The 24944-nt window shown below is 55.3% G+C and overlaps 1 protein-coding gene across 7 annotated transcripts; it reads right to left on the bottom strand.

The window, feature by feature from the left end:
• Nucleotides 1–425: 425 nt before the first annotated feature.
• ZMIZ2 (zinc finger MIZ-type containing 2) lies at nt 426–17551 on the bottom strand. Of its 7 annotated transcripts, none has more exons than XM_063086327.1 (19): nt 17118–17220; nt 11571–11646; nt 10873–10984; nt 10635–10749; nt 10030–10232; nt 9622–9805; nt 9100–9360; nt 8676–8849; nt 7562–7730; nt 6715–6859; nt 6411–6621; nt 5540–5645; nt 5124–5281; nt 4417–4484; nt 3940–4008; nt 3377–3621; nt 2681–2850; nt 2351–2593; nt 426–1549 (listed from the first exon to the last, which is right to left on the bottom strand). In XM_063086327.1, the coding sequence occupies exons 3-19, from the start codon at nt 10920–10922 to the stop codon at nt 1442–1444; spliced, it is 2679 nt and encodes an 892-aa protein (XP_062942397.1). In that variant the 5' UTR covers nt 10923–10984; nt 11571–11646; nt 17118–17220; the 3' UTR covers nt 426–1441. The 7 variants fall into 7 exon arrangements, 6 of the variants coding, with proteins under 6 accessions (XP_062942397.1, XP_062942396.1, XP_062942399.1 ...); XR_010022631.1 differs by lacking the exon at nt 11571–11646 and adding an exon at nt 1688–2003 and having other exon boundaries at nt 1468–1549; nt 17118–17221; XM_063086326.1 differs by lacking the exons at nt 11571–11646; nt 17118–17220 and adding an exon at nt 17477–17551.
• Nucleotides 17552–24944: the final 7393 nt, after the last annotated feature.

Here is a 24944-nt window from a genome sequence, read left to right on the forward strand (position 1 = left end):
CCCCTGGGGGCAGCAAGCAGAGGCCTCCAGGGAACAGAGCCCAGAACCAGTGAGGTCCCTGGCAGAGCGGGGGCTGCCTGACCACTGGCAGCTGGCTCCCAGCCCCAGGGCACACCCAGGGAAGGTGACATGGTGGCAAATGTCTCTCTGGGCAAGCCTGAGACACTTCACAAAATAGATCTCCAGCTGAAGCCAACTTGGAAAATTCCAGGGAAAAGGAAATTTACCATGGGGCAGGAACAGTTGAGTCTTGGCTTGGAGCATCCAGAACACGACGTGGGGCCCTAAGAGCCACCCACAGTTTGGCCTGACCCCCGCAGCCAGCACAGGCTTTGCAGGTGCAGAGGCCAAATTCCACTCAGGTCTCCAGCTTCCGGGGGAGACCGCAGGCTCCTCAGAGCACAAAGGAAGGACTAGGCCAGGCCCACCAAGAGGGAGTCCTTTAATAGAGATCAGCACAGACAGGAGGCAGGGGGAGCCCTGCTGCTGCAAGCTCGTGCTGTGAGCCTGCAGATGCAGTGTCTTCCTCCTCCCGACCTGGGTGTGGGCCCACAGGAAGGGGATGGGAGAGGTGGTTTTAAAAAACACAGCTGTACTAATTCTTTACTTTCACAGAAAAGGGGAACCTGGGATAGCAGCCCACTAGAGAAGTTTTACACAGAGCTGAGTCTGAGAGCCCAGCCCACCCAGCCAGGCCGAAGCTCCCTGTCTCGCTGCACCCCTCAGGGTCTCCCTGAGCCATCTGCTCCCGGGAAGGAGTGGCGCGCACAGGGAAGGCCTGGGCTGTACTCAGAGGAACGTGCTGACTTAAATAGCTTCTCCCCTCTGCCAGCTGCCAATGCTTGTACACTATGTACACTGTTGTGCTTTACAGCCCCCTCCCCCCCAACACCACACCCAGCAGGGCTGGGAGACAGTTCTAGGCTCTCTGAAGGCTGGGGTTCAGCGTGGTTTCAAGAACTGGGGCTGCTGGGTGTGGGGGCTGTCTGAGCCGGAGGCCCAGGGGATGCAGCTGGCCCCACCGCACGCCTGGCTCTCCGAGGTCGAGAAGGTGTAGAAATGGAAGGGTCAACACTGGACATGATGCAGGCCAGGTGGGAGCAGGCAGGGGCGGAAGGACACGGTGCAGGGCTTGGAGACCAGGGACGTGAAGTGTGTGGACGCAGCTGGGCAGGGGCGGCAGGGCACCTCAGCATAAACTGTTCTGCAGCAGTGGGCTTAGAGGAGGAGGGGGCTGGGCCGCTGGCCTGGGGGACCCTCTGACCAAGCACCAGCTGCTTCCAGTTCAGGGGTGGGGCCGGTGCAGAAGGCCCTGGCTCCAGGTGTGTGCGTGGGGGGAGGTTGGAGAGGAGCACCGGGTGTCCTTTGGGGCTAGGTGTGGAGGGCAGGGCCTTGGTGACATCTTGAGTGTGTCCCCACCAGGCTGGGGGTTAACACAGGATCAGTTGTTCTCAAAGAGAGAGAGCAGGTCATCATTGCTGTTTGTGGGAAGGTCGGGTGGGCCCAGGTAGGACAACAGCTCATCAGGGTTGGTCAGTTCTGGGAGCAGCTGAGGATAAAGCAGAGGCCATTAGCAATTTTGGTCTCAGACCTGCCATGTCCAAGTGGCCATCCTGCCACTGCATCCCAGCTGTCCCCAGGCTCAGTGGGCATGCTGAGCAGCCCCTCCCCACCACAGGCTGGGCACCTGACCGCCTGGGATCTCCCTGCAGAAGGTACTCTGAGATCAGGAATAGCTCACGATACACTGTTCACCACCAGGAAACGGGGCGCTTGCCCAAGGTGGCCCAGCTGCTCACGAGCACACTGGGGTGCACAGGCCCACAAGGGGATCCCCAGTGTGATTCCCCAGGGTGAATGCAGGTGGTAGAATTCCAAGCCCCTAGGGTTTTCTGCTTTGAGCTGCTCTAATTTTTTTCGTGTTGAACTTCAATGAGTTTCTATTCTGGTCCAGGAGCAATCAATTCTGTCTCTCATGCACTTAGTTTGGACTCGCACACCACCTGTGAGCCAAGACACAGAAGTACTGAACACATGGACGGGTCAATCAGACTCCAGGAACTGGGTTGTCAGCTTCCAGCCCCATCTCCTCCGAGGATTCCGCACACACCCACCGCGGGCCCAGCCCGGCGCCAGCCCACACTCACACACGTGGAACCTTGTGCCCCACAGCTACTCCAGGTGCCCGGCACGCGAACAAAAGAGCTGCATTTAGTTGACCTTGTCTGACCAGCTCTCCCTGAGGGGTTACCATCCTCCCTTCCATGAAGCGTGTGGGCTCTGGGGATGAGGGAAAAGCCACCTCAAGCCCTGGCTCCCAGTGCTGGCCAGGGTGGGGCCTGGTACTCACGTCCAGAGCTGGTTCTGGAGCCTCCCCTGCCCCAGACATGCTGGGGGGCCCCATCACGCCCACAGCAGGATTGAAGGTCAGTTCGCTGACAGGCCCCAAGCCTGCTTGGCCCAGGGGCTGCCGGGATGCTGGGGGAGGGTTCGGGTGGTGCAGCTGGGGACCTGGAGGAGCCCCAAGGTTGGGGGTGTGCAGCCCTGGTGCCCCGGGATTATGGGCAGGGTCCAGGTGACCTGCTGGTGCCATCTGAGGATGGAGAGAAGAATTAGTTAAAACAGCCCAGGGGCAGGCGCTCCACTAGGGAGACAGGACCCTCGGCCCCCCGGCACTGACCTGGCCTGGGAGGCAGGGAGCTGGCTTCTCTGGAGTCAGGAGGCTGCTGGGAATGTCAGACTGGTAGGAGATAGGTGGTGGCCCCGGGGTGAACTCAGCAAGCGTTGGGGTGTTGGGCGTGGTGGGTGGGAAAGATTCGGGGAAGGTACCGGGCCCTAGGAAGCTGGAACCTGTGAGAGGAGAGTCGGGTTTTGGGTGAGGGCAGGAAAGATCACTCTGGCAGAGGTGCCAGGATGGAGGCTAGCTGTGGCATGGGTGGGACTCGCTAAATAGCAGCAGGCTTTACAGAAGTCACTTTTTAGAGAAGTGCATTTCTTCTCATCACTGCGAAGGGGCACTGGCCTCGGGACATCCTAGGAGTGGAGGCACCGCACATGCAGGGTGCGTCCCAGGTGGGTGCCCCAGACAGGGCCAGTCCACAGAGGTGCTCTGGCCAAGAGCCCCTTACTCCAGACCAGGGGAAGGAAGGGTGGAGGCCCCATAGCCTGTTTCCTAGGCCCATGGCCGGGACTGTGCCTTCACCACCACGTCCCTGAGATTGGACATGCAGGAGGACAGGCACAGTTTAGCTAAATACGTTTATTAACTAGTTTGTGGCTGGCATACTGACACACACAGGCGAGGAGACTGCTCTGGAGAGGACAAGCGTTTTGCCCAGGGTCACCTGAGGTCTGAGGCTGGGTCTGCTGTACTCACCCTGGCCGGGGTAGTCGCTGGGGGCAGGGGCTGAGGGGGGCTGCAAGGGGGCAAAGGGGGCAGCGCCAGGGCCCAGGGCGGCGATCATCTCCATCACGCTGGGCATGAGCACGTGGGCAGGGCTCACGGTGCGACAGCGCTTCAGCACCGGCCCGTCTGGCTCCTCCTTGATGTGCACGTCAGGCTTCACGGGCACTGGTTTCCAGCTGCACGTGGGGTCGATGGTGATCTCCTCATAGTCAGAACTGGGCAGGGGCACGTGGGGCTGGTCACCTCCTGCCTGGAACTTGCTGTCCCTCCCGGCCCCGGGAAGGTTTCCAGGTGGACTCTCCACTCAAACACTTGCTGCCCCCCAGCACCTTCTGTGTGCTCAGCGGGATGCTGGCACAAGACCAATATGCAGGTAGGACACACACGCCATGCCACATCTGGCCTGGAATCAAGCCCTCTCCATGGTGGAAAGAGGCTGGGAAGGCTGCCCTCAGCAAGGGGCACCCCCACGCCTGTCCCAGGGCTGCCCTCTGGTGGCCACAGATCTGGGGCTGCAGGAAGAGAACACTTACTTCTGAATGTAAATCAGGATGCCCAGCATGTACTGGTCCACCTCCAGGCCTTCCAGCAATGCTGTCTTGCTGTAGAAAACAAAGGGGACAGGGCTCAGCAGCCTTGCCCAACCTCCTCCTGGGCACAAGCCCCGTCATTTCTCAGCCTTGTCAACAGCATAAGATAACCCTGAGCAAGGCGACCCTGCATGAGGTAACCCTATGTAAGGCACTGTACGAGGTGACCCTGTGCGTGAGGTGACCCTACCCGTGAGATAACCCTGCGTGAGGTGATTGTACAAGGTGACCCTGCAAGAGGTAACTGAGTGAGGCCACCCTGTACGAGGTCTCTGCCCTGAACTGCGCCATCCTGGACTGTGCTGCAACCCCTTCCAGCAGGCTGTGTACCTGGTGACACTGCTGGAAGTTTCACCCGTGAAAGCCTCTGAAGAGATGTACAGCCCCTTCCCTGCCATATGCCAAGTCTCCAAAACTCACTTGCACACAGGGCACCTCCAAGTCCCTCGCTCACAGTTGAGCTGTAGGTACGACTCTAGGTCGAAGCACTGCAGAGAGATGGGGAAAGAGACCATTTTTCACGGTGGGCAGGGGCGAGCTGGCCACCATGTATGCGCATGTGGAAGACAACAGGTTTTTGCTGTAGCATCATTTTAACGGATCAAGATTGGGAACAGCCCAAGCAGCCCTTGCCGGGACTGGAATGCCCTTTGGCCAAAGCAGAATTGGGCAGCTGCGCTGATGGGGAACCACCTCCAGGGCATGTTCAAAGAGAAAATTCAGGGACAGCAGCGGCCACCGTGGCCACAGAGGCTGAGGCGTGAGCGTGTCCTCGTCTACACACAGAGCACTTCTGCAAAGACAAACTGATGGTGGCTCCTCCTGGGGTGAGCAGGAAGAGGACTGTGCCCTGCATCCTCATGGTTTTTAAAACTGGAACACAATGAATGCAGTAGCTAGTAAAAATATGAGTAAAATAGTGATTATATTTAGAAGAAACAAAAGCCCAGTCTCAGGGCAGAAAGGAGGGGAGCCAGGCCAACCTACCCCCTTGTGGGGGGCCTGTGCTACCAGCCTGATGGCCAGGTGCTCAGAGTCCATGTCTGCCCCAAAGGACGAGGCTGACACAGCAGCTCAGACCAGTTTAACGGCAGCATATTCCGGCAAAGCTCTGCCGTGACCCCTACTTGTATGTGGCGACAGTCGTGACCGCGGGCAGGGAGCTGGATCCTCCGGAAGGTGATGGGGCACTTCAGGGACACCTTGATAGCTGTCTGCTCCACCCCGTCTTCTCCATTGGGCCCAGGGGTCCCAGGGATGGTGCCGCTGCTGAAGTTCCGCTTTACTGACAATGACAGGGGAAAGGACTTGAGTAAAGGGTCCCCAAGACTGGGGAGGCTATGAATGGGGACTTCAACCAGGGTCACTGCTCAGTCAACAGCTCCAAAGGGCCACCTGGAGCTAACCACTGCCCCCAGCACAGAGCTACCTGCCCTAGAGGGGATGGCCTTGTGTGACATGGGGATGTGCCCACATAGAGCAGCAGTGTTTGGCAGAGGCATGGCCTGGCTGCCCAGGGCTGAGGGGCAGGACAGCCACTCACTCTTGGTGATGCAGTGCTCAGCGGGCAGGAGGCGCTTCTTCAGGAGGCCCTGCAGCACAGAGCGCACGGACGGGCGGTGCACCAGCTGCAGCACGAAGAGGTGAGACTGCAACACAACAGGAGGGCACCGTCAGGGACGCAGCCAGGGCAGCCACACTCCTCGGCAGCTGGGCTCCATCCTCCACTGGACGCTGACACACAAGCTCAGATCACCCAGTGCACCTGCCAGCTCGTGCCTGGACAGCTCTGCTGTGCATTGCACCTGCTGTTCACCCACGACCTAGTCCTCACCTCCCTGTCAAAGGCCATCTACTGAAGTCCTCCTGCTCATAGCGGGTCTGAGTTAAAACCTCCTAAGTCCCACAGAACGTGGCATGAAAGCTGCCCCGTCTCCAGACCCCTCACAACCAGGCTGACTGGCGATACTCCTAAGCAGATCCTTTCTCTTCCAGCCCAAGGCCTGCCTGTGATCCCAACACCTGCTAGGACCCGAGAATGCCTGATCAGCTGGAGACTCGGAAATCCATGAGCTTTCTGCACAGCTTGGTTTCTCTTACATAATTAATGTGAGCATCAAATCTAGTAAATTTAATCTAACTGGAAAACAGCTAGGGTGTATTTAACTGGATCCCTTTTCTTAAAGGGCGAGGAGCACAGATTAAAATGGAAACTATAAGGTGAAGCAGCGCCCTTTTTCTGCAAAGATAAAGCCCCCACACCCTGGCCATCCCACATCCCCACACCCCTGCCCACAGCCCTATAGGGAACACCCAGGCAGCAGGTGACAGAGGTGGTGATCTGGATGATGCTGCAACCTGGCCCTGCCCCACCTGGGCCCCACCCCGCCCACACTCCCACTGGGGACACTCACACAGCAGCAGGCAGTGACGGTGATCTGGATGGTGTTGCGGCCCGGCTGGCATACATGCTTCAGGTAGAGGGGCTTGTGCGAGGTCTTGTTGTCGCCACGCTCGATGGTGAGGGGTGTGGCGTTGACGCTGACCTGCACCGAGGCCGGCCAGTTGGTGTTCATCTGCCGGTCCTCGTGGTGGTAGCACTTGAACTGCAGCTCCAGGTCAGGCCTGAGTTGGGGAGACAGGCGGACACCCGGAAAGTGGGCACTGAGAGTGTGGGAGGAGGGACCAGGGGCCGGGCGGGGGCTGAGCGGGGCTCACCTCAGCATCAGGGTCTTATAGACCGAGTCTCGCAGCTGGAAGACGTGGTTGCTCACAGCCAGGTTGTGCTGCAGGCGGAAGGGCTCCAGGACCACCCCGTCGCGCACGGGGAAAGTCAGCCGTAGCTCATCACAAGGGCCGCTTCCTGGGGGCAGAGGTCATGCTGGCCGTGAGCTGGGCTGCCCCAGCCAGAGTGTCTTGTAGCCCCTCGAGGAGGGTGGCTGCTCCCCACCACCCTGACCCAGGGACTGTGGCAAGGGAAGCCCCACCTGCTGGCGCTGCTGGGCCCTTGGGAGCATCTCTCCAGAGACCCTGAGCCAATTGTCATGACGTTCCATCTTGCCTCAGTGTCCTGGCCTAGTGTCTCCTAAACTATGTCCCCCAACAAGGGAACACACCCCCAGACAGAAGGCCTTTCCAGTGATTTTAGAGAGTCTGAGAGGTCGAAGGGTGAGGGGGCCACCTGCCATCGCCCTATTGCTCAATTAAGGTTTTAGGATCCCAACTCCCGCTGCAGTGGGCTCCCTGGAAGCAGGGGTTCTTAACCAGGAATGGACTTCAGGGGGGTCATAAATCCCCTGAAATTATATACAAAAGTTTGTGTCCATGGGTATTTTTCCAGAGAGAAGATCCATGGTCTCCAACGGATTCATGAAGCAGGCCACAAACAGAAAACACAGGTGAAGGCTGGGCGCTGAATGATTTAAGGTGGAACCCTTGGCTTTTCTCAGGAACCCAGCAGCGGCCCCCTGCCACCTAGCTCCCTGCAGAACTCTGGAGTCCTGGGACTCCCGCACACCCACCCTGGCCTCGTCACCACTGTTGTCCCAAGTGTAGACAGACTCACCAGAGGGCGACGGGTGCAAGGAGCTGAGGCTGGGCTTGAGGTCAGGCAGGAAGGGAGACTTGACCTCCTGGCTTGGGGACATGTAGGGGACACTGCTGCTGGGGGTCATGGGTGGCGTGGGGTTCCCCGGCAGTGGGGAGCTGGGGTAGCCAGGGATGGAGCGGGCAGGCTGTAGGGGATGAGCACAAACAGTCAAGGCAGGATGGCGGGGGGGTGGAGTCTGTTCACAGAGCACCTGCTGGGAACCATGGCAACACAGGTAGGTAGGAGGCCGCCCCAGGGGTGCCTGGCAGGGCACACACGCTTCCTCTGGCCTGCGTGCTCCCTCTCCATATACCCACCCCATGAGCCTCCCTGCAGACCCCCTACCCCACTCAGGCTGGGCGGGCTGCAGCCGATGCCACCCCCGCTGAAGCTGGCACCCTGCCTGGTGAGCTGCTCTGTGGGCTGCGGGAGAGAAAACCGCGTGTGCCCGGAGCTCCAGCCTGCTCCAGTGCTGGGCCCAGACTGATCCTAGAAGCCCACCACACCCATGGGCACTGGCCTCTCTGTTCTTCTTTATACTGTCTTGTATTTTTCAAATAATCTACAAGGAACATTACTGACTTCATAACGAAAAAATAACCGCTACAGAAAAAGAGGTGACCCCACATGTCGGAGGGGCTGAAAAGACACAGGCGCACTCACCCCTCCTCCCCAACTCCCCACTCCTACTCATTTTCCAGCTACACCGCCGGCCGCCCAGGCCACCCCCCACCCCGACGGTGTGCACCACAGGCAGCGAGGGCCTGTGTCCTCTTCACTGGGCTCCTCTGCAGCACTCAGAGGGAATAGGGACACTTTTCCATAAGGGTCATTCAAATGGTTTAGGTGCCTGCTGGTAGCTCCCAACACCAAATTTCCAAGATTTACGAATCTCGCAGAGGGTCCTATTGGAACTGGACTCCCCACTCTGGAAGCTGCTCTGGCACTGGTTAGGACCCCTGGTGAGGCTCTGGGCCTGCCCCTCACTCAGCTTGTCACTCCCTGAGGGCAGGACTGCCTCAGGGTCCCCTATGTATCCTGTTGCACATGGCATGGAGCCCAGCACAGGGCCCAGGAGAGCTGGCCCTACCTTGTAGTGCAGTCCCACAGGGCCAGGTGCGGACAGGGACTGGCCCATGCCCTGCTGCAGGGGCAGCCTGTGCCCGGGGTAGGATGGGGAGGTGGCAGGGGGCTGCCCGGGTGCATACTGGGCAGTGCTGGGCACGTACTGGCCTCCTTGCAGGTACTGCTGCCCTGGATACACCTGAAGAAGAGGCAACATGCCCGGGGGGAGAAAGAAAAGACTTCAGGGGAGTCGGTTCCCAACAAGAAAGCAGCATCCCATGTGCTGGAGGGACAGGGCCTCCCTGGTCCCCGTGGGGACCCTGCTGCAGTGTCAATGAGCACAGGCAGTTCTCTCTCATTTGCAGAAGCCCACTCTTACCACAGCTCTGAAGGACACTTGGATGAGGGAGTCAGCACCCAAGGCCCAGCTGGGTGGCCTGGACACTCACCTCTGAGTAGGCTCTCTTGACCCCCTGACGGGGCAGCGGCTGGGCCTGTGGAGGTCCAGGGTACCCCTGCTGGGGTAGGCGCTGCCCTGCGTACAAGGGTGCCATGCTTGCTGCCCGGGTGGGGTTCATGGCCATAGGAGAGAGGCCAGCAGGGCCCATCACCCCTCCCATGCTAGTGGGGTTCATGCCAGTGGGGATGCTGGGCCCCCGAGGACCTCCATGCTGTAGAAACTGGCTATTAAAAGACTGTCCGGCCCCCATCTGGGAAGAGAAAAAAGAGGAATCGTCCAGGCCCCACCCACAAAGAGCTCCAAAAGATGGGTGCACTGCCCCCCTGCTGCTGTGGGCACCATACCCCCTCACAGGCTGCCCAGGGCCCTGTCCCCTCAAACCCTCCCTTCTTCCCACTCCTCTCTCTTTCACTGGCCTCACAAGACCCCAGCACACTCCGTACCTGTCCCAGAGTCTCCCTCCCAGTTCCGTACATGCTGGTCACCTTGCAGGAGGATTAGGGGGACTCACCGCTCCATACTGGCTCAGCTCCTGGCTCTGCTTCTCCTGGAGGGCAGCCACGGTGGCTGTGGCTGTGGCCGTGGCTGTGGCAGCCGCAGCAGCAACAGCAGCAGCAGCTGCTGCTTGTGTGAAGTCAGTGGAGGGTCGTGCGGTGTGTGAAGGGAGGCCCAGGCTCCCCGGGCCGCCTGCATACCTGCAAGAGACACAGGAGTGCCACACTCTCTCTGTGGGCTCATGGGGGCCAGACCTGCTCATGCAGCACCTACAGGGGAGCCCGTTCTTTCTAGACCCTCCACTGCAGCTGTCTGAGCCAGCGGGGAAGCAGAGGCAACGTCCAGCTGATCAGTGTCCCAGTTCCGAGGTGCCCACCAGCTTCCTGGCTCCTAGCACACCTGCTAGGTGAAGGGTCCTCCTTACCCGGTGGTGAAGCTGGGGCCCCCGGGGTAGCCCCCACGGCCATACACGCCTTGCTGCACATAGCCTTTGCTGGCGCCACCTTCAGCAAACGCCTGCTGTCCGAGACACTGAGGGGAGGTCAGGGCAGAGCTGCTGCCTGCCACGCCGGGCATCATGGAGCCACCAGGGGGGCTCCCCGCAGGGCCCATGGGATTCCCCAAAACCTATGAGAATGCAGGAATCACCAAAGGGAACCAGCCAAACAATCTGCTTCAAGCAGCAGCTCTAAAGTGCTAGAAACCAAGAGGCCTGGCAGGTGGTGGAATAGAAGGGGGAGGGGCTGAGAGAGCTCCATAGGGAGCAGGGAAGCAGCTGCTCCCAGGTCAGGTCAGGGTGGTCTGTGGAGGCCAGATGAAGCTAGAAGAAAGTCCCATGGCAGGTGTGGAAGGAGAACCAGTGCCCGAGAACTTGGGAGACTCAGGAAGCCCTGGCCTCACCTCTCGGCTGCCCTGGACTCATGCCCCAGCCTTCCCTCTCGGCCACCCAGAGCTCTAAGAAGGTGCTAAGCACCACCAAGTGTTTCGAGGCTCTGGCTGCTCAGGAGTGGGGCCCAGGTGGGTGCTTACCTGGCTCTGGGTCGCGTTGCTGACTCCCCACACAGTAGTGACCACCGACAGCGATCCGGCTGGCTGAGTGGCGCTTTGTTGCCAAGGCACAGACTCGTAAGCGAATGAACCATCACTACAGGGGAGAGGCTGGTGAGGCCTGGGTCAGGAGGCCCCCAGTGCCCGAGAGCCCAGGACCTTCCAGCAACGCCTCCCCACCCCGGGCCTGAGAGGGGCAGAGAGAGGAGCCCACGCTCACCCGTGTGGTGCGGGGGGCAGGGCAGGTTTCATGGGGTTCATGGAGTTCATTGGCAACGGAGCAGCCTACAGGCCGGGTCTGACGGTGCTTATCTGGGACTCAGCTGCTCTGGCTGCCGGACAGGCAGGAAGGGATGTTAGCTGAGGTGCAGTGGGCAGCCCCTTTCAGCAGGGTGGAGGCTGGAGGGAGCCCAGGGCAGTGTAGGGTGCTGCCCTCTGTCCACCCCACCCACCCTGGCAAACCCTTGCCCTTGCAAAGCCAGCAGGGAAGCCAGCACAAACCCTTTCTCACCCAGACCCTGCCACCCAGGCCCCTGGATGAACCCTGGTAACAGGCTTTCTCACTCCAAACACTTTCTATACTCCCCCTCCCCACCAAGGCCTGGAGATGCAAAGTCAGGGAGAATCTAAGACTGGGGGCTACAGAGGACTCGGTTGCCAGGAACCCCTCAGAAGGCCCTGAGGTGGGAGAGATGGCCAGTCAGGGGGATACCACCGGTGCAGGGTCTTGCCCACCCTGGACAGCCCACATAGCTGGGGAGGGGATCTGGAGGCCAGGGGCTGAGAAGGTCAAAAGGGGAGTGCAGGGGTAAGGTGGGCAGCCACCCTTCAACCTGGCCTGGGGCAGGGGCACACGGGATACCTGCTGGAGCAGAGTGAGGGCCGCAGCCCAGCCCCTGGCTGGCAGCATCCACTCACCAAGAGGGCCCTCTCCTTTCCAGACGAGGGGGACCTCAGAACTGGCCCAGACTGCACCAAGAGGGGCTACCTGGAACTGATGTGCACAGGGGCTAGGAGAACCAACCCCCGACCCCTGACCCCAAGGCCCATCTGTGACACCCATAGCAAGTTCCCAATAGGAGGAGGGTTGGTGGGTACAGCAGAGACCACGACGCAGCTGGTGTTTACAAGCTGGGTGGGGGGGGGGGACACTGAACCATCTCCGCAAGATGGGGCTGAGTGGACAATGGACTTGGTACTCGGGACAGGGCAATAGTGGCAGCAGATCGGGAGAGGATGAAGTGTGGCCGCCCGTTGGGACAGCCTGCTGACACCAGGGGACTTCTCTCACTGTGCCAGGTTTGCTCTCCCCACTTAGTAAATGAACCACATAAGTGACCAGAAGTGACCACACCTCCAGGCTGCTTCCAAGTGCCACCTGTTCCAACACCACAGGCTGTGGGCCCAGACATCCCCCAGGACCCTACTCCTGGACTGTCCCCAGGGCTCTCTCTGGTACTGCCTTGTGTCCTGACATCCCCAGGGCCACCTTCCAGGTCCACCTCTACCCACTCTGACCACAGGGGCACACTGGCTGCAGCACTGGGTGAGTGAGAGGCCGTGTGGCTGGTTCTTGGGGGGTCCCCAGGGGAGGCCAGGGCATGTTCTGTCCTGGACATCACTGCCGTTTAAGGGCTGCAAGGCTGCCAGACACACAGATATGCCACCCGAGGCATGCTGACCTCTGATGGCTTCCATCCTGCCACTCCAGCACTCACCAGGCCCAGGAGAGAAAGGGTGGCCCGAGCACCCACCTAACCCCAGCTGGCATTCCTGTGTGTTGGCCAGGGGCCTCATGCGTAGCTCAGCACCAATGGAGGTAGGACCATCCTCATTCCCTCCACAAATACAGACCTGGAGGCTGGCGGAGGGCCAGTCCCGAGCCCAGGGCCCCAGGGCAGGTGAGACGTAGAGCAGGGACCGCAACTGGCCCTGCCCTGGAGGCCTGTGTGTGTGTGGACTTCCACTGGTCCTCACCCACCCCAGCACTGGGACTGGGAGGGGAACGGACCAATTAGGGGAAAGGGAAAGGGAGGAGGTCCAGGAAACGCCTTCAGGGGAGCCAGACAGGATTTCTGGCCCCAAGGCTCCTCACCCCCACACCGAGACTTGCCCAGGACACAGAGGCCAGACAAGGCAAGGGCCAGCAGCTCCAGAAGGCTCAGGACACCTGGACCTTTCCAGGAAGGCTGGCATCCCCGCACAGCCTGCCTCTGGGATGGTGACACTGGGGGAGGGGACCTGGCAACAGCCAAAAACTCCTCCTCAGACCTGTTGGGTGGACCCTGGAGCAGCAGCGCACGGATTCCAGGACCAAGAATGGAGATACGGCAATCAAAACCGGGTGCTACTGAGTGACAGAACCATGGGTCAACAGAAGAGACTAGAGAACCTGAAACAGACCCTCACAAATACACCTAAGTGATATCTGACAAAGCGCAGAGGCAGTTCAGTGCAGGAAGGAAAGCCTTTCCAACAATGCGCTGGGACAATCAGACATCTGTAGGCAAAAACCAAAAAGAGCCACCTAAACTTTGCACCTGATACAGAAATCAACTCAAAATGGCTCACGGATTTAAAAGTAAAACGCAAAACTATAAAATGTTTAGGAAAATACATAGGAGAAAGTCTTTGGGATCTAGGCCAGGTCACGCAGCATTCTTAGACTGGACACCAAAAACACGATCCACAATAGAAAAAAAAAAAAATAGATAAACTGAACTTCGTCAAAATTAAAAATTCTTCCTCTGTGAGAGACCATGCTAACGGATGAAAAAACAAGCTACAGACAGGAGAAATATTTGCAAACCACATATTCAACAAAGGGCCAGTACCTAGGACATATATATAATTTTCAAAACTCAGGAAAAAATCCAATCACAAAATAGGCAAAAAACGTGAAGAGACACTTCACCAAAGAGGATGTACAGATGGCAAATAAGCACGTGAAGAGAGGCCCAGCACACTAGTCGGTAGGGAAATGCAAATTAAACCCACAATGAGATACCACTATGCACCTATCAGAATGGCGAAAATAACATCACTAAATGCTGGCAAAGAGAAACTGGATCTCTCACACGTTGCTGGTGGGGATGCAAAAGGTAAAGCCACTCTGGGAAACAGTGTGACCATTTCTTACAACACTAAGCACATAGCTACTGTACTACGACCAGCAACTGCACTCCTGGGCATTTATCTCAGAGAAATGAAAACTTGTGTTCGCATAAAAACCTGTACACAAATGTTTATAGCTGCTTTATTTGTAATAACCAAAGAATGGAAACAGCTCAGATGTCCTTCAATGGATGAAGAGTTAAACCAAAAGTGGTACATCCATAAAAAGGAACCAAGTACCGATAGACCCAACAACCTGGATGAATCTCCAGAGAATTATACTGAGTGGAAAAAGCAACCCAAGAAGCTACATACTGTGTGATTCCTTCATTTGGCATTCTCAACACACCTAAATTGGGGAAATGAGAACAGACTGGTGGTTGCCGGGGTTAAGCCTGAGGGGAGGGGAGAAAGGCACTGATGTCTCCTCCACTGCTACAGATCTGGCAGCAGGGAGGTGGGTGTGAGCACAAGGCAGCAACAGGCCCCTGAAGTGTATCAGTGCAGCCTCCTGGTGTGCTGCCCTACTGCGGTTTTGTAAGATGTTACCCTTGGGAGAAACTGGGTAAAGGATACAAGGGACTTCTCTGTTATTTATTACAACTGCATACGTATCTACAATTATCTCAAAACAAAAAGTTTAATTACAAAACTGCCACCAGCCCTCCCTTCTGCAGAGCTGCTGTGACAATCCTTCCTCAGCCCAGAGAGGGTTGGTTGGCGTGGCCCCTTTGCTGTCCCAAGAACCACAGAAAGGGAAGCAGGCAGATAAGTAGGCGAGCCCCTGCCCGGGGCTCAAAGGACTTGAAGGATGGTGCTCCATGCAGAACTGTCCCATTTCAGGTCACCTAGGGCAGCAGCTCCCCAACTCCAGGGCATCACAGTTACTGAAGCACTGGTGATGGCGGCTGGTCACACCGGCGGCCCAGCCCCACCCCACATCAGCAGGATGGGCTGGAGCCGAAGCCCTGCACTTCTAACAAGTTTACAGGTGGTGCTGCTGCTGGTCCAGGAACCACTGTCTGAGAGCCTGGAGTCTAGGAAATGCAGACAGCAAGCAGAAGAGAGACAGGACAGGGAGGGGCCCAAAGCAGCCTCCTCTGTCACATGGGCCTGGGGAATTCCACCTCTGATGCTCCTACACTGTGGACAGAGAACACAAACATTTCCAGTTCCTCCTGGGCCTACTCCTCACTGCACAGGGGATTTCCTGCCAAGCTCCTGAACTCTCCTCTCTGGTCTCTTTTCTGAGGACAAATCTCTCTGGGAAGACCCCCCACTCTGCAGGTCTGGCATCCTGTGACCTTCTGCTCCTGACCACAGGGAGTTGTTCTGTGAGTACAGACCCTCCTCCCACCTCCTGGTTCTGAGGCAGGGCTGGGAATTAGCTGATTGTGCAAGGTCCTGCCTGCCTGGGGGCTTCCCACCCAAGGCTCTCCCTATGTATTAACTCCAGCTGGAAGCCAGGACCCCTTGACAGTTGCTCTGGCACGAGCTCAGTGTAGAAGGCCACATGGCTTTCTGGGAGTTGGGTCACATCTTCCTCCAGAAGCAGCTACAGAAAACTTACTACCCCGACCCCTCTTCCCCAGGTGTCCCAGAGCAGCTACACTCCCGGGTCTCCTGAGCCGACCCTCCTGAGCCTCACTCCATCCCACCTCTCCACCTGCCTGATCACCTAGAAGCAGGACCTAGCAAGTGGCCCAACTGCAGTAAGGCAGTCCTGCAGCAGGCGACACTTCCCAGCAGGCCACAGAGCAGCACTTGCTGCCTCCAAGGCTCCAGGGTCAGGACCAACCCAAGGGACGCTGGGTCAAAGGGTCTCAGGGAAATGAAGGCTCTGGAGTAGGACAGGAGTGGGGTCCTTGGTACCAAAGGTGGGGTGCTCATGTATACAGGTGGCTGGAAGTCCTGTCTCCTCTACCTGTGAGGCCACAACACTGACCAACCTAAGTGTGGGGCTAAATCAGGAGGCCGTAGTTCAAAATGTCCAGAAGTACGCATTTACCAATGACCCGGGCATGGGTCATTTCAGTGAATGGCTGAAGAGACAACTATATATAACCCAGCCTCAGTTTACAAAGTGCAAAATGAGTATCTGGTGACCGCCTTAAAACTAAGGACATGTGACCGCCTTTGTGTCATCAACTCTTGGAGATCAATCCCAATAATGAGGATGCTCCCCAAACACAATGAGCCTGTCCTTCAGAAGTCTACACCTGCAGCAGTCTCACCTGCTGCTGCTTCTCATTTATACTTCCAGCCTGTAACCACACCTTGGCTGTGACAAGGGCCCTGAGGTCACTACCACTGGCTGAAGTTAAGATTCCCTCACTTCTTCTGTTGCTCCCAAGTGTCAAGGGATACCCTCTGGTTCTAGCTTGCCGGGACCTGGTGGTGCATCTGTGTCCACCCTATTGGTATGCACCACGGTCTTAGACCAAGTCATACGTTCTGTGTGTGTGTCCCTCTGAAATCTTCTGTGACAACACAAATGACCTAAAGACATCACCTTGGATGTTCTGTTACTGGAAAGAGGGCACCCCAGGGAGGGGGGACGGGGGGGGGAAGAGGGCAGACCACAGGGGTAGCAGGGCAAGCGGGCCAGGGCAGGAGGAGAGAGCAGGGCACCCTGGGTGGGTAGGGACAGGACACTAGGGAGAGCAAAGGCACCTGGGGGGACAGGGCAGGTGGAGGGGTAAACAAGGCACCCAGGGGAAACAGGGCACTGGAAAGAATATGGCACCGGGGAGGCCAAAGTACCCCTAAGGAGCAGGACATCCTCATGTCTTAGTTTCAGAATGTCCAGTTAGGAAAGGGGTGTCCTCATCAAAACCACCGCTTAGGGCTGACAGAGCAGCATCCTCCGGCCCAGGAGCAGCCCTTGGGCGGTGACAGCCTCCGCGGGCTCTCACATCAACCTGCTGGTGGGCAGTGAGAGCAGAGGGGCGCTCCGTGAAGGTGAGACCGCCTGGTCCCAGAGCCAGGAAGAGCCAGGTTGGGGAGAAGGCCCGGCCAGCCTTCCCCGCTCAGGAGGACCCCGAGGGCCGCTAACATTCATCGGCCAGCCCCCAACAAAGGCTTAGGGAGGGGTAGAACGACCCCGACGCCCACTGGGCCGTGTCTGCCTGAGACCACGACGCACGCATGGCAGGTGCCGGCAGGTGGGCGGTAGAGCCCCGGGGCCCCAGCCCGGCCACAAACCCCTCCGTAGGCGCCGCAGAGGGCCGTCGGCGCCCCGGGGAACCTGCCACACCTGCCGGCCCGCACCTGCCGCACCTGCCCGCCCCCGCCGCCCCGCACCTGCCCGCGGGTGGCTTTGTCAAGCGCCACCCCCGGGTCCCCGCTCACCTCCGCCCGGCCCGGCCCGGCCTCTCGCCGCGGCGGCCCCAGGCCGGCGCCGCTCCATGCGCTCAGCCCGCCCTCCGCGCCGTCCGCAACCCCGGGGCCGCCGCCGCCCGCACCATCGCGCCGCCGCCCGCTCCGAGGGCACAATGGAGCCGCGGCCGCGCCGCTCATGCATATGCATGACGCCGCGCCGCGGCCCCGCCTCCCAGGCCAGAGCAGCGGAGCCCCGAGCCGGCGCTCGGGGCGGGGGTGGCCGCGGGCCTGCGCGGCCAAGGACGGCGGGGTAGGGCCGGACTGCGAGCGGCCGAGAGGGCCGGAGACGCGGCCCGACCGCGACTTGCGCCCCCCTGCCCCCTCCACACCTTTCCAAATGCGGCGTACACGGAGCCCACCGCGAGCTTCCTGCTAGCTGTCGGCCAGTGGTGGGGCGGGGCCGGGAAGGAGGTGGGGCCAGCGCGCCGGGGCGGGGTCTAGCGGGAGGCGGGGCCAGGACGCCATTGGGCGGGGCCGGGAGGCGGGGCCAGGGCTCAGGGCGGGGAGGTGGGGCCTGGCCGGGGAAGGAGGGAGGGGGGGAGGGATGAGCCCCCTCCCGGCGGGGAGTCCTGCGCTCGCCCGGCCCCAGCGGTGCCAGTTAGGGAACGCGGTCCTGATAGCGACCCGAGAGGCCCCTTGTTAAGACAGAAAACGAAACCTAACCGCCCCAGCTCGCTTTCCTCACCGCTCAGTTCTTCCCAGAGGTCCGCCTCCCTTAAAACTCTCTTCAAGTCACCGCAGAGCTCTTCTCGCCCCGCTTTGATCAGTTTGGACCTTTCAGATGTTATTATCACACTTTAAGTTATCCTCGACTTTTTCCCACCCTAGGTTTAGGAGGATTACGTTCTCTCGATTACTCTCCACTTTTTTTTAGTGTGGTAAAATACATATACAATTTACCATCTTAACCGTTTTTAAGTGTGCAATTCAGTGGCATTAAGTACATTCACATTATTGTGTAACCATCACCGCCATCCGTCCCCAGAACTTTTTCACCTTCCCAAACTGAAACTTTGTCCCCATTAAACACTACCTCCCCGTTCCCTCCTCCCCCCAGCCTCTGGCGCCTGTGACTTTGACCACTGTAGGGACCTCACCGAAGTGGAATCTTACAGTACTTGTCCTTTTGTCACTGGCTTAATATCATGTCCTCAAGGCTCGTCCAGGTGGTAGCATGTGTCAGGATTTCCTTCCTCTTATGGCCGAATAATATTACATTGTGTGGATAGACCACGTTTAGCTTATCAGCTCATCCGTTGATGGACATTCCACAATTAATTTTTAACATTCCTGAAATTCCTTCCCTGAAGGCTACGTCTGGACACTGTGCTCTGTTTCTTTGGGAATCTTCATTGAACAGATGTGGCAGTCCTGCTACATGGCAGCCACGGTCTGGGCTCTGTGAACACTGGACTGTCTCTAGGAACCAGGACAGTAAGGCCCCTCTGCACTCGGCACAAGCATGTTGGAGGGGACAAACAGAAGGAAATGACTCAACAGATAACAATGTGTCCATCTGGGAGAGTGTTAGGAAGAAAATAAAGCAAGATCACAGGCTGGGGAGTGAAGGGGGATGAGGGAGCGATTCTCCAGGGAGCCGGCCCTGAGGGAGAGATCCGAATGAAGTGGGGGCAGCCACCAGCAGGCCCTGACCCTTCTGCGTCAGAAGAGGACGTGTGTTTGGGGGGGTTGCAGGCAGGTTCATGGAGGAGGCCAGAAGGGACCACACTGAGGGTCCCTGCTGCCCCCAGTACAGGCAGCTTTGTCACTCCTACCTGCTGCAGCAGCTCCAGCTGTGGCACCCCTGGGTGAGGCCACTTGGTGCCCACTCCTTTCTAGATAGTATTTTCATTTTATGCTATATGAATTATTAGGAAAGTCTTCCTTATTTACTGGGAAGAATTCTGTCTTCCTGAAACCTTCCCTCTAAAACTGCATAAAATAACAATCCTCACTAGGTTATTTGACAGCAGTTCAAATACCAGGAGAAATTTCCCATCCCCCCTTGGGTATTCTGCTAGAGAACAATGTGTCCAGTTCTTTAAGTGTTAATAGTAACCTGATTTTCAGACCCCATGCCAACTGGTCATTGTCCTTTAAACAGGCACCAGTTAGACAATATCACTTTTAAAATGTGACACCAGGAAGGGAACCCGATATCTTAAATGTGGCCTGCCTAGCACAGCATCCTGGGGCTCCTGCCAGTCAACGCTCTCCTGTAGTCAGTGTGGCTTAAAACTGAATTTGGTTTTTAACCAGTACCTCAGTTATTATCACAGGCTGTTAGCATGCATAGTTTTACCTATTCTTAACTTGCAAAATTAACTTTAAAAGAAAAAATTGCTGCTGCTTCTTTGCATACAAGAAGTATATTCTAATTGAGGACGATACAGAAATATGTAAAATAAATCAAAACCTTTCCCTGAATGTTCAAAGATAATCTCTGTTAATTTTTTGCTCTATTTTTTCCCAGATGGTTTTCTTTGCATATCTTTTTTATTTTTTAATTTATTTTTTCTTGGTATATTTTTTTCTCTTTTTATATCTTTATGTTGTGGAGATTATGGTATAATATGATTTTTGCATCCTTATCTTTTCACATTTTCAAAATAAACAATTTCCCTTCTTATAAATATTGTCTGTAATTCTCATAAAATAAATACTTCAAAGATTTACTTACAAGGATGTTTACTATGACATTATCTATGACACTGAAAAATTAGACACAAGCTGTATTCATTCATTCAACAACTTTTGTTGAGCTTCTGCTGTACACCAGACACTGTTCCCAGTGCTGGAAATATAAAGCAACTAAAACAGACAAAAATCCTTACTGCTGTGGAGCTTATGTTAGTAAGTTAATAGTTAAATCCTAGCAGGTAATGGTTAAGTAGAACATACTCACAGGTTGGAATTTATGAAGCACCCAAAAATCATGATTTCGAAGAATATTTAATGGGATAAGAAGACATTCACATTTGCTAAATGAAAACAGGCTACAAAGTTTTATGATGCCAACATTTTAGTTTCTCAAAAAGCATTTATGGAGTACATGGTCTTTCCACAGGCCACTACAGGGGAGACAGAAACCTTTATAACAGAGATATTGATCAGACACCACCTTAACCAAATGACCAAAGTCAACACCACCAAGAGTGAGACCAGCTGACATCCAGGAAACAGAATCCTCCTAGTGGAAGTTTCAGCCAGAAATGTTCAACATGAATCTGATTATGAGAAAACAACCAAACAAATCCAGACAGAGGCTCAGGATCCAGAACTGGCCCAGACTCTCAGAGAATGCCAGGCCTGGGGAAATGGTCTAGATCAAGGGAGACAAGACACAGGAGAAGCAAATGCCAAGATTCTTGCCTGGACTGGGGAGCAGGGTGGGGGGCGTGGGGGGTGTGCGTTACTGAGGCAACTGGAGAAACTTGAGTTTGGACTAGAGACTAGATAATAGCATTGAATGGATGTTCATTCTTACTTTTAAAATTTTTGTTTGTTAAAATTATTTTAGTTTGAATGGATGTTACATAACCATGTTATGGGTATGGGAGAATGTCATTGCTCTTAGGAGACTGTCGAGGGGAAGTATTTCCAGGTGAAGGGTCATGGATTGGCAACTAAGGCTCACAAGGTTAAACCAAAACAACAAAGTGTGTGTGTAGATAGAGAAATAAAAATATGTGGCAATGTGTTTGTAGGGAAATCTAAAAATGTATTTTAAAAGGCGTTTTAAAAAATGATGAGAGGGAAATGCACCAAATTGTGAGTAAAGATGCATTATGTGTAGATTCAGAAAAACCTATTCAAAAGCCTTAAAAATATTCTTAAGAACTGCCTGTTTTGTAGATGTATCATGATTTATGCTGTAGACAATAGAGAACAACAACAAAAAAAAATCAAGCAAAGTAGAACTTGCATGTTGTATTCTAGGGAGATGAGTCTGAGAGGTGAATATGGAACAAGGAAGACCAAAGACAGGAGCTATTGTTGGATTCATGGAGTGAGGGATGGCCAGTTATTTCACTTGGGAGAGCTGGTAACACCAAGGTCATGGATTCAGATCCCCATACCAGCCAGCTGCCAAAGGAAAAAAAAAAAAAAAAGTTTCACGGAGTGAGCAGGGAGCTGAGCTAGGTGGTGTTAAGTAAAATTTATGGGAGGCCATTGTTTTAGACTATGCTCCTGCACTAGCCCCAACAGACCAGACCAAACCAGAATGGAGACACTCATGCTAGGTGCCACTGTTAGCAAACCAAATGGAGTTTGTTTGCCCCCACACAATGGAAAGCCAAACACCAAGAACCAGTTTTTGTAGCAGAGAAAAATGTTTATTCACAAGATGGCCAAGTGAGAAGACAGGAGATATATATCTCAAATCCATCTTGTCCACAGTAAGAAAGAAGATATATTTGTGGGGAAGTGGTTATGAGTGGTGCAAGGCATGGGGGATGGTGATTGGTTAAAGCATTTCAGGGGGTTTTTCAGTGATCTGTGCAGGCACAAGCCACCTGCATGCCTCTGCCTGTTCAGAAAATGATAGCATTAGTGGGATCTGGAGGTGGAGTTTTCAGCCCTCTGATGTCGAAAGGTCAGACATTCGTGTAGGCTCAGTAGAGAGGTATGTGGGCTCAACCAGTTTAGCCTGGTTTGTGTTGGACCAAGCTAATTCCAAGGGTCCTGCCAAACACTTTACATACACAACCCATAACTTTTGCACCAGAGCTGTTATCTTATAGGTAGACAGAAAGAAACAGAATGAGAGGTTAGTTATGGAAATTTACTGAAAGAAGGAGCAATTTAAACAGGGAATAAATTTTAACTGAAAATTTAATAAATTACTGGTTACGCCACATAATCAAACTGAACTTAGAAATGGACCAGTTTTCCAAAAAGCAGGAGATGTACAGCAACCAATCAGAAGGTGCTCTGTTTACTTGGGCCAGTATGATAGAGAAGCCCCTTTGTTTTACCCCTGTAAGGAAAGTAACTTTAAAACGATCAACTCCCTTTTTGTTCCCGTTTCTGCTTTCTTCAGCCCTTTTCTTTTGATAAGGCAGAGGCTCAGCTCATAGGAGCACCCTTTCTAAATCTTTAGATGAGATGCTGCCCAATTCATGAATCACTAATAAAAGCCAATTAGATCTTTAAACTAAATTTGTTGACATTTTGTTTTTTAACGGTGGGTTGTGGGTAGAGAGGATGAAGATGTCTGAAAGAACATTGTTGAGACTTGGTGGCTGAGCAGGTGTGCCAGGGAGATGGGCCCAGAAGCAGGTGGGACTGCTATGGCCATTCTCCCTGCAGAGTCTAACCCAGCAGAGGTGGGGGCTGGGGCAGGAGCTGGGCCAAGTCACCCACAGCTACCTTTTCACAGGGTCTCCTTTGCCATCAGTGAGGTTTAGGGAGAAAGGGACAGGGGCTGGGCTGGCAGGGCAGGGCAGGAGCAGGCAGGGGATGGATGGCCACTTCACAGCAGGGTCCCCTGGGCATAGATTTGTCCTCTTTGTTGCAAAGATTATGGAGATCTTCTGAAAGTTGTTTATGAAAAACCCTCCTCCCCATTTTTCATATCTGCTCAGATGTCTCCACCTTCTGGAAGCTTCTGTGCCCCACATCTCTTCTGCTTCCATGTAGTTTGGTTCACATGGCCTGGCCTGGTCTGGCTGACTGAGTTCATGCTCCTATTCAACCCTCTCACCTTTGCCCCCTGCTAACTGGCTCATTCTTTTCATGTTTCTTAAAGTTCTGAAAGAATCAGTGGCTGGTCAACTGACTAGTTTCAGCCCGGCCATGGGTCAGTGACCTGCTGAGTTGGGCTCTGGACACTGAGGGTGAAGGGGGGGAGGGGCAGAGAGCAGACAGTGGGCATAGGTGGAGGGTAACATGTATGCCAATGGTGCAGGGTGAGAGGTCAGGAGGGGTGGGCTGAAGGTGGCATGTGGGCTGTCCCCATCCACCCTGCCACGATGACCTGGAAATCACTGTGCTGGTCCCTGTGCTGGCCTCCTGCTACCTCCCTTCCTTCCACACCCATGTCGCACTGCAGGTGCAGGAAAGCCTGGCCTCCCTCAGAGCACTGCAGATGCCCGGATTCACTCAGTTACAGTCCTCACATGGTCCACCAGGACCCCAGGCTCTGCCCCACACCCAGCCCCAGGCCCCACCACGATCCCACCCAGGCCCCACCACAGACTTAACAGAATTAAAAAATATATATTTTATTGTTTCTTCTTTGTCACAAAGTAATACTTTTTTATTGTAAAAAATAAAAATAAGTAAATAGAATAAAATAAAATTTATTTCTTCAATTTTGCCTCCCAGAAGAAGCCCTACTATTTTTAGTGTATTTTAGTGTACATTCTTCTGGTATTCCACGTACAACATTTCAATGGCATTAGATTGCACTGTGCATGTTTATACAAATGGACCTGGGTCAGCACTGTCACCCATGCCCCCTCCACCCAAGGTCACTCGTGCCCACTTCTTGGCCCCCAGCACTCCTGGGGGGCCCACAGGCTGCTCCATCAGCCCAACAGTCCCTGGGGAGCGAGTGGGGGGAAGAAGTGTGGGGAGCTCTAAGGACTGAGGCTGGGTGGGGTTCACCACCATCTGCAGATGGGGGAGGCAAGGGGAGGAAGCACCAGGCAGAGTCCCTTGTCCTGGCTCCGTGGGTCTCCCCTTCCATCAGGGCTGCTGAGCACGAGATGTCCCCCTACCTGTGGCAACCACGGTCTGCAATTACTGCCCTTGACGAGTGCAGGCTGAGAGGGGGTGTCCAGGGAAAGTCAGAGGAGGGACAGCTCAGGACAACTCAAGAGAGGCAGAGGAATGAAGAGGTAGCTCGAGGGAGACACAGGCTTAGGTGGGAGATGCTGAGGACATGGCACAGGAGAGGAGACATTTGATGATGCAGGAACCAAGAATATGGGAGTGTCCTGTGGCCACTGGAACAAATGACCACAGACCAGGTGGCTTCAACAGCAGATGCTGATTCTCTCCCAGTTCTGGAAGCAGGAAGTCCAAGATCAAGATGGGCAGGACCACACTCCCCCAGGGGAGGATCCTGCCTGCCTCTTCCAGCTTTTCTTGGCTTGTGGCTGCACCACTTCAGTCTCTGCCTGTGTCTTCATATGGTCGTTTCCTGTGTCTGTTTCTTTTTTCTTTTCTTTTCTTTTTTTTTTATAAAAAAGATGACCAGTAAGGGGATCTTAACCCTTGATTTGGTGTTGTCAGCACCATGCTCACCCAGTGAGCTAACTGGCCATCCCTAATGGGATCCGAACCCGTGGCCTTGGTGTTATCAGCACCGCACTCTCCCGAGTGAGCCACGGGCCAGCCCTCCTGTGTCTGTTTCTAAACTCCCTCTACCTCGCTCTTACAAAGACCCTTGTGGCTGCAATTAGGGACCACCCAGATAACTCAGGGTAAGCTCCTCCTCGGATAATCCTTCACTTAGTCACATCTTTGGCCATATAAAGTGATATTTACAGGTTCTGGGGATTAGGACACGGACATATCTTTTTGGGGGCCACCATTCAGCCCACTACCTGGAGCAACATCTGGAAGCAGGGAGGGGCAGCATGGTGGGATTTAGCATAATGTTTCTTTTTTTTGTCATTTTTGTGACCGGCCGCACCGCGCTCAGCCAGTGAGCGCACCGGCCATCCTTATATAGGATCCGAACCTGCGGCGAGAGCGCTGCTGCGCTCCCAGCGCCGCACTCTCCCGAGTGCGCCACGGGGTCGGCCCTTTAGCATAATGTTTTTAAGGCTCGTCCACATCATAGCC

This window comes from Cynocephalus volans, chromosome 2 (genome assembly GCF_027409185.1).
Source record: "Cynocephalus volans isolate mCynVol1 chromosome 2, mCynVol1.pri, whole genome shotgun sequence".
Lineage (NCBI taxonomy): Eukaryota > Metazoa > Chordata > Mammalia > Dermoptera > Cynocephalidae > Cynocephalus > Cynocephalus volans.

Bases quoted from the DNA above. Each gene is read 5' to 3' on its own strand.
- ZMIZ2 (XM_063086326.1), bottom strand. From the start codon at position 10,922: ATGAACTCCATGAACCCCATGAAACCTGCCCTGCCCCCCGCACCACAC. The intron at 7,731-8,675 runs GTAGGGCCAGCT...CATCCCCTACAG, and splicing joins CTGTGGGACTGCACTACAAG to CCTGCCCGCTCCATCCCTGG. The intron at 3,622-3,939 runs GTAAGTGTTCTC...GCCCCTGCCCAG, and splicing joins ATCCTGATTTACATTCAGAA to TTCTGACTATGAGGAGATCA.